General features: G+C 35.7%; 1 protein-coding gene across 1 annotated transcript in view; it reads left to right on the top strand.

Annotated features, from left to right (window-relative positions):
* The window catches only part of LOC149772541 (uncharacterized), a 108,537-nt gene extending 100,144 nt beyond the window's left edge, over nt 1-8,393 (top strand). The window contains exon 14 of the mRNA XM_089947672.1: nt 1,828-8,393. Coding sequence (XP_089803798.1) covers nt 1,828-2,510 — 683 coding nt within the window. The 3' untranslated portion in view covers nt 2,511-8,393. The remainder of the gene's footprint in view (nt 1-1,827) is intronic.
* The last annotated feature ends 8,283 nt before the right edge of the window (nt 8,394-16,676 follow it).

The raw sequence follows: 16,676 nt of genomic DNA, 5'->3' as shown, positions 1-16,676 counted from the left end.
GTTTAAATTATGTCACATTATGGTTGTTATAGCAATAAAGGCTGTAAATGTATGTGATATCATATTATGATTCTGTTAGGCCACCTGGTTGCAAGTGTATGTTCTGTTGTATTATGGTTATGTAACTGGCAGTAACCCTTTTAAGGCACTGGCTTTGAGATAAATTTCAACAAGTGATTGGTCTTGGTCAACTACCCTTGCAAGGCACTGGCTTTGAGGTAAATATCTCTAAGGTGAGTGGTTATGGTTAACAACCCTTGTAAAGCACTGGCTTTGAGGTAAATATCTCTAAGGTGAGTGGTCATGGTCAACATCCCTTGTAAGGCACTGGCTTTGAGGTAAATATCTCCAAGGTGAGTGGTTATGGTCAAGAACCCTTGTAAGGCACTGGCTTGGAGGTAAATATCACCAAGGTGAGTGGTTATGATCAACAACCCTTGTAAGGCACTGGCTTTGAGGTAAATATCACCAAGGTGAATGGTCTTGGTCAACCACACCAGTGTGAGTTGTCTTGGTCATCCAAACCAATATGAGTGGTATTTTGCCTTCTGAGGCCTCTTGTTTTGAAGAACTGATTAGAATTCAAAGACAATAAAGTAAGGTACAAACTCAGAAACTGGTTATTATGCACAATGAAGACTGAGTCTAATTGAATGCAGAATGAACACATGAAATGACGAGTGCATTTTGCGGAAAAGTAGACCAAAAAAGCAAAGTGTAGAATCCAGAATGGTGAATGAAAAATGCAAAAGGAACTTAATGCAATTGCAGTTCCTCAATCAGTTTGACAAAATTTTCAAGCAACCACTTGATTTTCACAATCAAAAAACACTTTCGCACGATGATAAATAATCGGATTGTTTTACAATGGCAACATTACCCTTGTTTGAAGCAGAAGTCTATCACCACTGATGACTATTTCTGAGCAATGTTTTAAAATTGAAATAAAATAATAAAATTTGCAGACTAATATTCTGCAGTTATAATCTTACATATCTATGGCAGTTGCACTTTTGTTATTCATGTTCTTTGGGTTTATGCATTTCTAATAACATTTGCCACCATTTGAGAAAAGCTAGCACTTGTTTTTAGGCAGAAACAAATTAGCTTTTTAGTCAAAAGGTCAAAAGGTCAAATGTCAGGGTCATTGTACTGAAATAATAGAACTGATTAATACACAATAAGAACACTCTAAGCATCGGTTTGATCAGTTTTTTTCCAGAACAGAAAGAACACAAAAGCACTTCAGTTATTTAGTCATATTAAACAGTAGTGTATTAATGGGGATTTCAGTTTATATTATTGATCTGTGTTAATTCCTTCTATACTCCCAGACTTTTCCCATTCTACAGATGTTCATGCTTCTGAGATAAATCTCTATAGGTGATCAATATGGGTCTGAAGCAGTGCTTTCCAACTGCACTTTTTAGCAAGGTTTACATACCAAATGTCAATCATTGGCACCTCCAACAAACATGTTAAATATACAGTTAACTGTAATATCAGATTTTAATTTCATTGGACAAACTTGAATCAGATGATACCCTCTGTATTTTGTGTACAATGTAAACCTAGAAAATTCAGCAGTCATTTGGTATACTTTCTCAATTAAATTCCTATTAAATTCAGTAGAATTCCAGTATAGATAATGTAGTTTTCGTGTTTTCAATAGAAATCCAGCATACTTTGGTAATATAGGCTTTGTAAATTCAGTTAAAAAAGGCATCTATCATGGTTGATAATATTCATACATAACCTGGATTTTTTTAATGCTATTAGAATGTGTATGCATTTACTAAATTTTATATAAATTTTGTCATCTTTCAGCTTCTGCTCTTCCCATGCCACCACAACCAGCTGGTGATACAGACAGATTCATGCGTCTGACATACATGTTGGTTGATGTTGGATCCAGGGTTTTGAGACAATTGTTAAGTCATCACACAGTCACTCCGACCTGCACTTTGGACCAGTATCTTGTCAAAAACAAGAATACCATCAACGGTCTTCTTAAACGAAAGGTATTACACCAGTCCCAGATTGATATCTTGTTCCCACCAAATGGAGGCAGTACAAACATAGAAGAATATGATGTCACACTTCTTTCCGCTCTCTTTAACAATATCGTACCTACCCTGACTCAGAAGGAAAAGGGCATGATAAAAAGTTTGCGAGAAGACAGGAATAAACTGTATGGACATGCTAATTCATGCAAGATGAATGCCATGGAGTATCAGACCTGCTGGAATAGCATCAGCTCAACATTGACAACCCTCAGTCAGCAGTGTGGAGATCCCAATTTTCACAATGAGATATCACACGAAATTCAGCAAATTCAAGTTTCAGCAATCCCTACTGGATCCTACCTGGACATCCTAAATACTTGGTTCAGCACAATAGAAACGGTTAAGGGATCAATAGAAACTGCTGAAGGTGCAATACAGGCTTTGACATCTAGGGTAGAAGCTCTAGAGTTGAAGAAAACAGCTGAGGAGAGTCAAGGCAAATAATGGGGAAAATATATGTCACTATAAGAAAGCAACAAATATGAGGAAAACTTTGTCATAAAGATTTTATGGTTTAAATTGTCTTAAAGAACTCCTTGCAGCCAGAAAATACTGAGTAGGGAAGGAAATTAAGTATCCCAAGAAAGTGTGTGGTATATAATTATACTTGCCAGGTCTGTATTATTCTGAATAAATCATTCCACTTGTTTATAACAATCATCATTTTCGATACATTTCTGCAGTGGTGGAATGACAGTGGGCTTGAAATTGACAATTCTGCAATCCCTACTCACTCCTACCTCTAGAAGAAAAAAAAAAAAGTTGGTTTGCTTTAATAATCTGTCTCAAAAGTACTCTTGATTTATTAGTACATCACATAAATGCGAGTCACAAACGCTATTGCTTGAAACAAGCATGTTAATTAGTAAAAATGTGGACCATTGACTCAAACTAAATATCCCATTAGTAAATCGTGAACTAATATACCTTTAATCCAAAGAATCCGTCTCACTAATGTGAGGCATACACATTACATATGCTTGCCAGCCATTAAAGAAAAAGTTTAAGAACAAGTCTTAAACATTTGTTCTACTAAGCAGGACACAGTTCTGGGAAAGTGAGCAATGAACATACCAGAACTTGATTATGATTAGTAATTTAAGACAGCTTGTACAAGTAGGAACATGTATTCAGACTGAGTGGTAAACATGCGTGTGCTAAATGGCAGGAACTCTTGTATTCACACTGAGTGGTAAACATGCATGTGCTAAATGGAAGGAACTCTTTAAATCAGGTTGTTGACAATCGTTATGACCATAACTATGGACATTTGCAGATTTACTTGAATAGAAGGAGTCAGACCCTAACTCAGGATATAGTTGTTTTTACTTGAGAAACTGATTAAGTTTCAGGACAATGTGAATGTCACTTAGGGAGACAATTTCTATGACATTCAACCTGAACAGTTTATTGTTTTACTTTTGTTAAACCAGTTTAGTTTCACTACTGATCAAAACTGAAATTTATTTGTAGACTACTGATTAAAGTGGCTTTGATTATGTGTTTTCTGCCATCAAAATGAGTGATTCATGAGCATGCAAACTTGGGGTATGATTTTCAGAACCAGGAGCTAGTTAGTAAATTGCAGCAGAAATTCCTGATCATTTGCATGGAATATTTGAAGAACAATTTTAAGTTGAAAACTGTATTTTTAAAAAACTATTAATTTATCCATTTTGTACATAATACATTGCATACTGATTTTTTGACCGTTTTATTGTAAATATAACATTTTCAACTTGTGTGTAAATATTTATGTACATTTTGCAATTTTAGCGATCATTTTTTTTTTGCCTCAATTTTATTGTGTTTCGTATTTAATTGAATTTAAAAAATAATACTCAAGCATTGATGTTTTTGTTTGAATTCTTACAAACTAAGACATCATTCAGAGATGAAGATTTGCTTTGGTAATTAAATGATTCAGGAAAGCAGATAGTTTTAAAAAGGTATCCGATTGCTAGTTGACAGTCTATTAATTAAATTCTCTATTGTTCGCAACTTCAATGCTGAATAATTTTATGACAGAGAACAGTGCTAAATTAAACTGTTATAAGTAATATTGCTAGGAGGTAATGTATGACTGTTAACTCATTAACTCCTAGTGATGAGTTAACGTGGTAGGATTTAGTAGCCTACTGCCGAGCTCTGTAGCCTCATGTTCATGCATGATACACTAAAGTGGGTGTTAATACAGAAAGGTAGACAGATGTAGCTCTACAATGTTACCAAACACTCTCTAATATCTAGTTGCACTACAAAATACAGACGGAAAAACAATTTTTTGGACCCAATCTCTTTCTACCAAATATTTGCTCGTATTCGGAATCCAATTTTGTGTCCGGATTTTAGAATTTTTGGTCTCGGATATAAGGCAAACTGGTATGAACTGCAAACAGACAGACCAGCTTTAGCAAAAAGTAGGATAAAATGGGCATTTGGAATAATGAGTGGTCTCAATACAAAAATAATGCGTCCATTAAGCAAAAAAAAAAATAAATCCAAACAGCCAATGAAAAGCTACGTTTCTAACACACCTAGTTAGTATGTTATTGAAAAATCACCTGGGATTTGGTGTTTTCGGATGCATTCAGAAACAGCTTTCAAAATGTGTTTCCTGCTCTCATTTCAGGAGAAAACAACATAATCCTCCAGGGGTTAATGTGTTAATAACATGTATACTACAACCTTACTATATCATATAGACAAAGGGCAGTAACTCTTGCTCATTACTTCCTCTTGCTTCCATCAGGTGCCTCCAGTTTTAAACTCCACTTCAGTTCACAGCATCACACAGAATACGTATCCCATTAATCCAAGTTTATGTTTGTCAAAATCAAGCATTCATTCGAAAGTTTGGATTTGTTTGAATTAATAATGATTAATACACATGTGGTATATGTTACTTTTCTAATCTGTGGACATTCTGTGAATTTTTTTATTTTTGCTTTCTTTGACCATTTTAGGCCATGTGGTACGACGTGCTATCGTTGATGAATGTTAACTTTGAAGTGATCTCACACACTGTCCTTAATTCTTGCACTCTGGTTATAACGGGTATTATTTACCTATTTTATTTTTCCAAAATATTAACACTGACATGTTTTCTAATGCTTATGGTCTTCTAAATGCAGTGAAATCATGACATGCAGGATAACAAGGCATGTACGAGTTATGCATGGCTTGCACAAACCACACCTTTTCTACCCCTTGCAATATGTACGAATCATGGTCTGAGGACACCTGATCAGCCGTTCTATAAAACTCATAAAAAGAGGGGAAACATGCAAGGCCAGTACAGATATATCGGTACTAAGTATATATTCGAATAAAGAATCAGTTCTCAGCCTTCTTGGAATCCCTACAGGTTGCCTTCCCCAATTCTAACAAAAGATGCCTGACTTTGGGCAGGAGGGGGTGTGGATGCAAATATGTTACATTCACACTTTGATACTCTAGACTTTCAGCAGCATATCAGTCACCTGGTACAGGATACTATGACACAAATCATGTGGTCTTCAGGTCACATTTTACCTTGTTTTTCATCTTGTGTCGATAATGTATATACTATGGGGATTGCTCCCTCATTTGTTGGTGGCGTAGTGGGAATAAACCCCACCACAAGATGAGCATGGGCTTCAGGCATGTAAGAATAGGTACATGGGATATTGTTCTGATCCGGTGAAAATTAAGGATCAGCTGGCTGATCATATATGTGACTCAGGAAATAGTGAAACATTTTTGTACTGCAAACCAGGTACCAATTATGTTCCTGTTGTGTTGGTACAGACACATCGCACTGCATGCCACCGCATGTCATACTAAAAACCCAGCATTGGATAACAGTGTCACAGTTGTCAGCATGTTTGCCCCACTGTTTTATAAGGAGTGCCACATCAAAACTGATTATAAATATTTGTACCATGTCTTTAATGTTTGATCTGGTGTCCTTTGTGATTTTCTGACAGCAAACCAAGATGCTTGGGAATCAAGTCCCCATTGCTCAGGTCACCAGCAGAGCAGCTCACATTAGATTGGCTGATGCATTGCCTGTCTCTGCCAGTTTTGATAAGTTTTGCTCTTTATTTCGGTCTCTACATCACTTGAACTGCATCATGTCTCTTTTATTCTTCGTATATCATGATGCGTGTTTAGGTCCACGTAACGTAAGCTGCATCATGTATCTGCCAATCTTGACATGTTGTGTTGCATGTTTAGTCCATGTCACTTGAACTGCAACATGCCCTCTCTGAACAGAAACATCCTTTTTCCTCATAGTTACTAATGGTGACAAGTGATTGAGCAAGAATTACTGCCCTTCATATATATGATACATACTAAAATATCAATCTTCATCTTTTAGTAGGGCTGGACTTGGGAGGTAGCTGGCTTATATTCCCAAAGTCAATGTGACCAGGTAACCGTTCTCAGAAAAATCCAATTTTCTGTAACATTTACTTTCTCAAAAAGACCTTATACTGCATAGTTGGTTCTACATAAATCTGGTGTATATCTTGTATCCAATATGACCATCCTATTGTTATCACTATTCCTACTGTATGGATGGCCATGTCAAATGGGGTTTTCGTTAACAAATTTGTATCGTATATTGATCATAATGAAAGTGGTGCCAATCTGAAGACAATATGGCCATATGTGTAGCCACGTTGAATGTCTTGTATCATTACTCCCTCCTGATTGGATTGTCATGTCATCAGGGTTTTTCCCTAAATGACTTTTTGATGTGTAGCTGGTCATGAATGAAAATGGTACCAATTTGACGTACATTGTTGCTTGAATGAATCTGATGCCAATCTGATGTTAATATCACAGGGCAGCCATTTTAATAATCCTGTTAATACAAAGTCATTGAAATCTGTGCTTGTGTGTCAGACTGGGATCATGCTGAAATTTGTATATGTTCAGACATTATCTCTTTTATGCAACATTTGTATTTCGATATAAAATTGACTGATTTGGTAGATTTATATATGTTGATTAAAGTAAAGGTTGAACAATGTCTTGGCTATTTACAATCCAATGTAATTTTTTTTTTGTAGATATATTGATGTATACACTTGATTATTATGCAGTTCCATGTAGTCATTCTTGATATTAAACTATTCATGTTTCACCAGGATTTTTACCTGTATGCATATGTAACATGTCTGGTGGTACTTGTGCTAAAACATACTAGTGCGTTGGTTCGTGTACTTCATAGTTTAGTTCTGTGTATTTTAATGGTTTCTGGTAATGTTGGTCTTGCAGAGTGACTCTGAGGACAATGTGCAGCTTGTGTTCATATTGAAGTAAGGTTATAGGTTTTATATAGAAATTAGATTCTATGTCCTTTGTATAGAAGTTTCTAGATCATTTGCATGGAAGCAATATTCCAGGTCCTTTTTATGAAAATAAGGTTTTATGTCCTTTGTATAGAAATAATGTTCTATGTGCATCCTTTCATTGGAAGTAATGTTCTAGGTCCCTTTGTATAGAAGTAAGGTTATAGGTTTTATATGGAAATTAAATTCTAGGTCCTTTGTATCAAAGTAAGTTTCTAGATCATTTGCATGGAAGCAATATTCCAGGTCCTTTTTATGAAAATAAGGTTTTATGTCCTTTGTATAGAAGTAATGTTCTATGTGCATCCTTTCATTGGAAATAATGTTCTAGGTCCCTTTGTATAGAAATAATGTTCTATGTCCTTTGTATAGAAGTAATGTTCTAGGTCCTTTGAATATAAGTAATGTTTTATGTCCATTCTGTGGAGTCAATGTAATATGCCCTTGTGGTGGAAGTAAGATTCTAGCCTTGTACTTTTTGTATGGAAGTAAGATTCTAGGCTTGTCCTTTGTATGGAAGTAAGATTCTAGGCTTGTCCTTTGTATGGAAGTAAGACTCTGGGCTTGTCCTTTGTATGAAGTAAGATTCTAGGCTTGTCCTTTGTATGGAAATAAGATTCTAGGCTTGTCCTTTGTATGGAAGTTAAATTTTAGGCTTGTCCTTTTTTGGAAAATTATTTTCATATTCGTCAAAGCGTTTATGTATATTAACATAATATTATAATTCATGTTTATTATTTGCACAAATTAAGGTGTGTAATTAACTGGGCAGCTGAAAATGATTCTCAATATTTTAATTTTGAATTCACTGCCATAGACAAAGCAGTATTTAGTGCATGTGTTCACAAACATTGGTCAATATTTATTTAAACAAAAATGTGGTCAAGAAGTTAGAATATAGTAGAATGCACGTTTCTGGAATAGAGTAGACCCAGATTACTCACTGTGCATATATACATCATAAATAAATGTATCATTTCCAGGACTGTTCTTTGTCTCTTCATTAAGTTCAAACCTACTCAATAACAGTAGCTTTGTGCTGTAGAACTTGTGTTTGAAACCCAAAGCTTTTGAGATGAGGGGTATTCAGGGGCAATAACTCTTCATTAAATCTAAACCTACTCAGTAAACATAGCCTTGCACAATAGAACTTTTGTTGGAAAACCAAAGCTTTGGAGTTGATTGGTATTCAGGGGCCATAATGCTTCATTAAATCAAAAAATACTCTGTGAAAGTAGCCTTGTACTGTAGAACTTTGTTTGGAGAAAACAAACTTTGGAGTTGATGGGTATTCAAGGGAATAACTCTTCATTAAATCCAAACCTACTCAGTAGAAATAGCCTTGTGCTGTAGAACTTGTCTTGCAAAAAACAAAACTTTGCAGTTTATGGGTAACTCTTCATTAAATCCAAACCTACCCAGTACACATAGCCTTGTGCTGTAGAACTTGTGTTGGAAAACAAATGCTTTGGAGTTGATGGGTATTCACGGGCCATAACTCTAATTAATAAAGATGTGACATCAAGTAAATCCAACTCAGTCAAGGTCTCATTAAAATAATGGTGTATAATAACAGATTCAAATATAACGTTATGGTGCAGTAGTTAGAAAAAATAGGCAATCAAGGGACATGACTCTTCTAACTGCTAAAGAAGAACCTTTCATATTAAAACCATTTAACGTCTCACCAGTATTACTTGCAAAATACTTTGAATCACTAAAAAATATACTCCACAAAAGTTGAAAGATTTCCGAGCATTTTCCAAAACGAGTCAAAAGCATTTTCGAATTATATCAGTAGACCAGATTAATTTTTTCCTCATGATCTTACAATAGGTCATACACAGTTCTTATATGACCTTATGCAATTTGTTCAATGACCTAGTTGCTGAGTGGTCTAAAGTGCTCACCGTTACGGATCATTGCCATATCACCATTGTGTGGGTTCTAGTCTCTGGTTCGGCCAATGTGGGTGTGTGAAAAAGCATGAAAGTAGCTTCACGTTGGTCACTGGTTCTTATGCAATTCGTTCATTGGTTTTTTGGGGGGCCACTAGTGGCCGAGTGGTCTAAAATGTTCACCGTTACGGATCACTTTTTCTATCTCTCTTTTGTTTGTGTGGGTTCGAGTCTCGGGTTCGGCCGTTGTACGTATTTGAGAAAGCATGAAAGTAGCTTTCCATGGGTCACTGATTCTTTGCGGAGTTTTCCAGAGTTCTTCTTCCACCATTTATACTGGCCACCATGTATAACCTATCTTGTGCTAAAAAAATGGCATCAAACGCCACAATATCAACAACACTGGCTTTTGTTAGAGGTGAACAAACTGCAAGTGTAATACCAGACAGATTCACATATTACTAGTATAAACAAACAATGCAGAGGAAGTAACCAACAAGCATTCACATGACCCAGAAAACTGTCTGGACATCTGACATTCTACTATTTTCATTCAAAATCAAGTATTAACATGACCTTGAAAACTACCTTTTAGGACCTGCTGTTTTGATTCAACAACAAGCATTTCCATGACCTGGAAAACTGAGACATTTAACATCTTATTGTTTTCATTACACAACAAGCATTTGCATGGCCTGGAAAACTCGTATATTTGACATCTTACTTGTCTTCATTCAACAACAAGCAAATACCAATTTCTGTACAATTTGATGAAGTTTTTATTATTTTTTTTATTTTTTATAATGCAATAAGTAACTTCACCCAATGAGACAGTGGCACGCATGCTATGCAAATAAAGCACTATTTCTTTGGAATATCTTAATTGTGATCTAGGCCCTGTCAGTTTAAATTTGTTGCTGACTCAGTTAGACTAAAATATCATTAAAAAGAGCACATTTTAAATGTACTTCTTAATATTACCAACTTCCATGTAATAATAATGTATTACCAAGTTCCATGTACTAATAAAGACATTACCAAGTTTCATCACTCTCAGTAGATTCTCGTGGGTCGGTGGTTCTTTCTGGGGGTTTACCCTGGTTCCTCCACCATTAATACTGGCTGCCACGTATAGCCTATCATATGCTGAAAAATGGCGTTAAACCCTACAATAGCAAAAACAACAACCAAGTCTCATGTGCTACTAAAGACATTACCAAGTTCCATGTACTAATAAAGTCATTACCAAGTTACATGTAACTAATAAAGGCATTACCATGTTTCATGTACTAATAAAGTCATTACCAAGTTTCATGCACAAATAAAGGCATTACCAAGTTCCATGTACTAATAAGGGCATTATCAAGTTCCATGTACTAATAAAGTCATTAGCAAGTTCCATGTACTAATAAAGGCATTACCAAGTTCCATGTACTAATAAAGGCATTACCAAGTTCCATGTACTAATAAGGGCATTATTAAGTTCCATGTACTAATAAGGGCATTATCAAGTTCCATGTACTAAAAAAGACATTACCAAGTTCCATATACTAATAAAAGCATTACCAAGTTCCATGTACTAATAAAGTCATTACCAAGTCCATGTACTAATAAAGGCATTACCAAGTTCCATGTAATAATAAAGGCATTACCAAGTTCCATGTACTAATACGAAATGTATATCCATTTCAAATGATGTACAGTTTCTGTTAAGTAAGGTGACACTTTTGCAGGATCGTGGGCCTTAGAAGTGAGAAATTCAGTTTGCAGTAACTTTTACATTCATTGGATTTTTTTCATGCAGTAAAACTGAATTTAAACTTAGGAATAATGTCTATCAGAAAATTGTATTCAAATGCACTCATGATAAAAATAAAATTTTAAAACAGAACGGTAGAAATTTGAGAATTTCCAATACATTCATTTCATTAACACAAGTTATAATGTAAAATATTTCAAGTCACAAAGTGCTGGAAGTTTGGAGAACACAGTTTACAAGTAGATGCTGAGCACTGGTGACTCATTAAATACCAGTAATGGTCATTCATGTTACACAGTGGTCGCTCGTGGACAGGCTGGGCATGAAATCTCATGACAGTGGGTACTCGCATATAGTTTAGATAGGGTAATAGATCTAGTGGCATTGGTCACTCATGCAAAAGTTAGATAAGGTATTAAATCTAGTGGCAATGGTCACACACACATCCTAGATAGGGTATTAACTCTAGAGGCAATGGTCACTCACACACATACTGGATAGGGTATTAAATATAGTGGCAATGGTCACTCACACACAGGCTAGATAGGGTATTAAATCTAGTGGCACTGGTTACTTTCACATGTTAAATAGGGTATGAAAGTCATAAGGTGTTGGACAAATATTGATACTTGCCATATTTTATCTGCAAGGTGTCAGGGATGTACACAGTTGTCATGGTAGCTGACAGGATACCAATAATTAGATATAAATATATATGCAGCAAGCTTTATCCGATCAATGCAAAGGGCAGTTGCGCTATGATGAAATGTAACCATAATAGAAGAGAAACTAAGTTCCATGGAGGTAACTCTCCCTGGAATAAGTGCATTAATATGTGCACTGTGAGGCTGGATCCAAGACAATTCAACTGATGTGGCCCATTCCCATTAGCAGGCATCAATACATGGCTCTAGGGTGAACGCAATCCAATTTACCTGCTACTGCTCATTACCAGAAAAAAAGCAACATAATGCTTTGAAGGAATGAGATTGATAGATAAAACAACAGTCCCATGAAGGGACATAAATTCTTCTGCCTGTAATGAATTTACAGAATTCAAGACAAGACCATTTCTTCCATTCAACTCTCACGTGTTGAAACCAGTTACGATTTCTTCACTGATCAAAATATTTTCAAATTATCCGCCGTGGTACATAAAATGGATGTTAGATTGGGTCCATTTTCATTTAGAACAAAGTATATATCATTGCAAGTCTTTCGGTAAAAACGCAATGTCATAATGATCATCCATTCAGAGGGAATAGTGACAAAAACATTGTTAAGATGATTACCATGGTAACTGTATTGGAAGTACAACTGCACCATTTTCATTTAGGACCATCTCGTTATCATAAGAATTATATTGGTGAATGCAACATGTTGTTTTACTATTCATTTGGACATTAGCAGTGACAAACATATTTTTGAGATATTATTTTCTACTCGGGAGAAGGAATACTGACTTGATTTTCAAAATGGCTGATGTGATGGCCATATTATATGTCTGATTGGCACAAATTTAATTTAAGATTTTTAAACTGATGGCTCTATTGGATATCAGATCAGTGCCATTTTTATTTTGAGCCATCTAGACATCATAAGAAGAGTTTTAGTGGAAACCCCATGATGATATGAGCATCCAATCAGCAGAAATTGTAATAATGATTTTCAAGATGGCCATTGTGGAAACCCAATGATAATATGACCATCCAATCAGCAGAAGGTGTAATATGATTTTCAGATGACCACTGGAAACTCCATGATGCTATGACCATCCAATCATCAGAAGTTGTAATAATATGAATTTCAAGATGGTCACTGTGGAAACCCTTTTATGATTGACCATCCAATAAGCAGAAGGTGTAATGATTTTCAAGATGGTCATTGTGGAAACCCCACGATGATATGACCATCCAATTAGCAGAAGGTGTAATATGATTTTCAAGATGGTCACTGTGGAAACCCCACGATGAATATGACCATCCAATCAGCAGAAGTTGTAATATGATTTTCTAGATGGTCACTGTGGAAACCACTTGATGATATGACCATCAAATCAGCAGAAGTTGTAATAGTATGATTTCCAAGATGGCCACTGTGGAAACCCCATGATGATATGACCGTCCAATCAGCAGGGTAGTAATAACAAGATTTCCAAGATGGCCACTGTGGTGGTTATAGTATATATCAAGCAAGAGTGTCATTTAAGACAAACTAGACTTCATAATAAGTCTTTAGTGAAAATCCCATGTTGATATGACCATCCAATCAGTAGAAATAACAAGGTTTTCAAGATGATCACTGTGGTGGCCATATTAGGTGTCAAGCAAGATTATCATTTGAGACCAAATATACATCATAAGAAGTCTTAAGGAGGAATCTCATGTTGATATGACCATCAATCAAGGAGGAATAAATGGCAATAAAAAAACTTGCATGATCGATGCACTGGCAGCCATAATGGATCAGTATAATGTACCAACAAGACATCGTAACAAAAGGTGCTGCAGTTAAAATCACATGTTGATTTGACAATCAAATCAGGAAATGTAGCGATAACAATATTTTTAAGCTATCTATTGTGATGGCCATATTGGATCTCCAAGCAACACATTTATCATGTAGGGCCAGCTAGATCCAGGGATATGTGGACAATATTGGATCTCCAAGCAATACATTTGTCATGTAAGGCCAACTAGGCCTGGGATGAATATGTGGGCCATATTGGAACTCCAAGCAACGCATTTGTCATGTAAGGCCAAATAGATCCAGGGATATGTGGGCAATAGTGGATCTCCAAGCAACACATCTGTCATACAGGGCCAACTAGATCCTGGGATAAATATGTGGATAAAGCTGTCATGTAAGGCCAACTAGATCCTGGGATAAATATGTGGGTTATATTGGATCTCCAAGCAATACATTTGTCATGTTGGGCCAACTAGATCATGGGATGAATATGTGGGTCATATTGGAACTCCAAGCAACACATTTGTCATGTAAGGCCAACTTGACCTGGGTTGAATATGTGGGCCATATTGGATATCCAAGCAACACATTTGTCATGTAGGACCAACTAGATCCTGGGATAAATATGTGGGTCATATTGTATCTCCAAGCAATACATTTGTCATGTAGGGCCAACTAAATCCTTGGATGAATACATGGGCCAAATTGGAACTCCAAGCAACACATTTGTCATGTAGGACCAACTAGACCTGGGATAAATATGTGGATAAAGCTGCATTGGAATCCATGTAACAGTTTAGTAGGAAACGTAATAACAACATTTTGCTTGTGGATTGATATCAAAGAGATGATGGACAGAAGATGATCCCATTTCAACCTGTGTCACTAAAAGGGAAAACATGTATATACTTAATTATTAAATATACCAGGTAATGTATTCCATTCTGGAATTACTTCACAAGTTTCTTGACAAACTATTTATTGATACAAAAATGATTTTTTTTCTTTCAAAAAATTATAATAAAGAATTTCAAACAACAACGGTAATTTATGCCACTCACTGCTTTTGCCAATCAGTATTGCTTAAATCAACAGGCTGACTTACTGCCTCAAAATTGGATAATTGTTCACTGATGGGCATTTCTGGACAAGACCGAGAGTAATGACTTACTACCTCAATACTGAATAATTATTCAATGATGGGCATTTCTGATCAAGTCTGGCAGTAATGCTTTGCTGGATCAGCACATTTTGGGATGATGATAGTAAATGCCATTTGTTGTAGGTAGAATTAATGTTCTTTTCAATTATGGCTATTGTAGTACATATTGTATTGTAAAGGTATAATGCATGGTGATAGACCACTGACATACAATATATGGCCATATCCATATTTAATTATACAGGTCTGATGCATTGTGATAGACCACTGACACATAATATATGGCCATGTTGGTCCATGATTTATTATAAAGGTCTGAAGCATGGTTATAGACCACTGATACAGAATATATGGCGATGTAGGTCCATATTTTATTACAGAGGTCTGACACGTGGTGATAGACCACTGACGTAATATATGGCCATGTCAGTCCATATTTTATTATAAAGGTCTAATACATATTGATTGACCATTGACACACAATATATGGCCATGTCAACACATATTTTAAAGGTTTGATAAATGGTAATTACCATGCTGGACTCATGACCAAATTTATTTGGGTTCATATCCTATGACATAATTAGCCCTGGTTAGGTACCATAATGTGTCATTGGGTGGGGCACTCTACTTCAATAGCCTTACACTATATAACCTACCTGCTACACGGTATAATACCAAACCAAACTTAAAATGCAAGGTTTTCATATAAAAGCAACATGGTATGAGAGACCGATGTTAAGTCCATAGTACTGGTCCAGGGACACTTGTTGAAATATAGGGTTTTCCTTCGTACATAGTGTGAGGGACCATTCAAACAGAGGGTTTTCATAACTCAAATGGTGTGAGGTACCATTGAAATATAGGGTTTTCATAAGTCAAATGGTGTGAGGTACCACTGAAATATAGGGTTTTCGTAAGTCACATTGTGCGAGGGACTAATATTATGTCCATAGTACTGACCCTGGGACAATTGTTAAAATATAGTGTTTTCATAAGTCAAATAGTGTGAGGGACCACTGAAATATAGAATGTTCATAATACTGAGCCAGGGACAATCATTGAAAGATAGAGCTTTCATATGTACATGAGATATGCTTTTCTAGTGTTCTGGTGTCTTTTTGTCTCAACAAATGACAAAATACAATAACCGAAAACAAAATGGGTGAAGTGATATTTCTGTGTCACATATTAGTAAATATGATATACAATGTATATTACAGTAGATATCAATACACAACCAAACACACCATGGGTTGTAACAATAAGCCTACAAATACAAAACCAAACACAATATGGGGTGTAACAATATGCCTATCAATACATAACCAAACACAACATGGGGTGTAACAACATATCTATTAATACATAACAAAACACAACATGGAGTGTAACAACATGCCTATCAATACACAACCAAACACAACATGGGGTGTAACAATATGCCTATCAATACATAACCAAACACAACATTGGATGTAACAACATGCCTATCAATACATAACCAAACACAACATGGTGTGTAACAATATGCATATAAATACATAACCAAAAACAATATGGTGTGTGACAATTTTCCTATCAATACAAAACCAAACACAACATGGTGTGTAACAATTGCCTATCAATACATAACCAAACACAACATGGGGTGTAGCAATATGCCTATCAATACATAACCAAACACAACATGGGGTGTAACAACATGCCTAGTAATACATAACCAAACACAACAAGGGGTGTAACAATATGCCTATCAATGCACAACCAAACACAACAAGGGGTGTAACAATATGCCTATCAATACACAACCAAACAAAACATGGGGTGAAACAATATGCCTATCAATACACAACCACATACAATATGGTTTGTAACAATATGCCTATCAATACAAAACCAAACACAATATGGTGTGTAACAATATGCATATAAATACATAACCAAACATAATATGGTGTGTAACAATATGCCTATCAA

Source organism: Sinohyriopsis cumingii, unplaced genomic scaffold (assembly GCF_028554795.1).
Source record: "Sinohyriopsis cumingii isolate HCF-2022 unplaced genomic scaffold, ASM2855479v2 utg001397l, whole genome shotgun sequence".
Taxonomy (NCBI): Eukaryota; Metazoa; Mollusca; class Bivalvia; order Unionida; family Unionidae; genus Sinohyriopsis; species Sinohyriopsis cumingii.
This window is presented reverse-complemented; position numbering and strand designations above follow the sequence as displayed.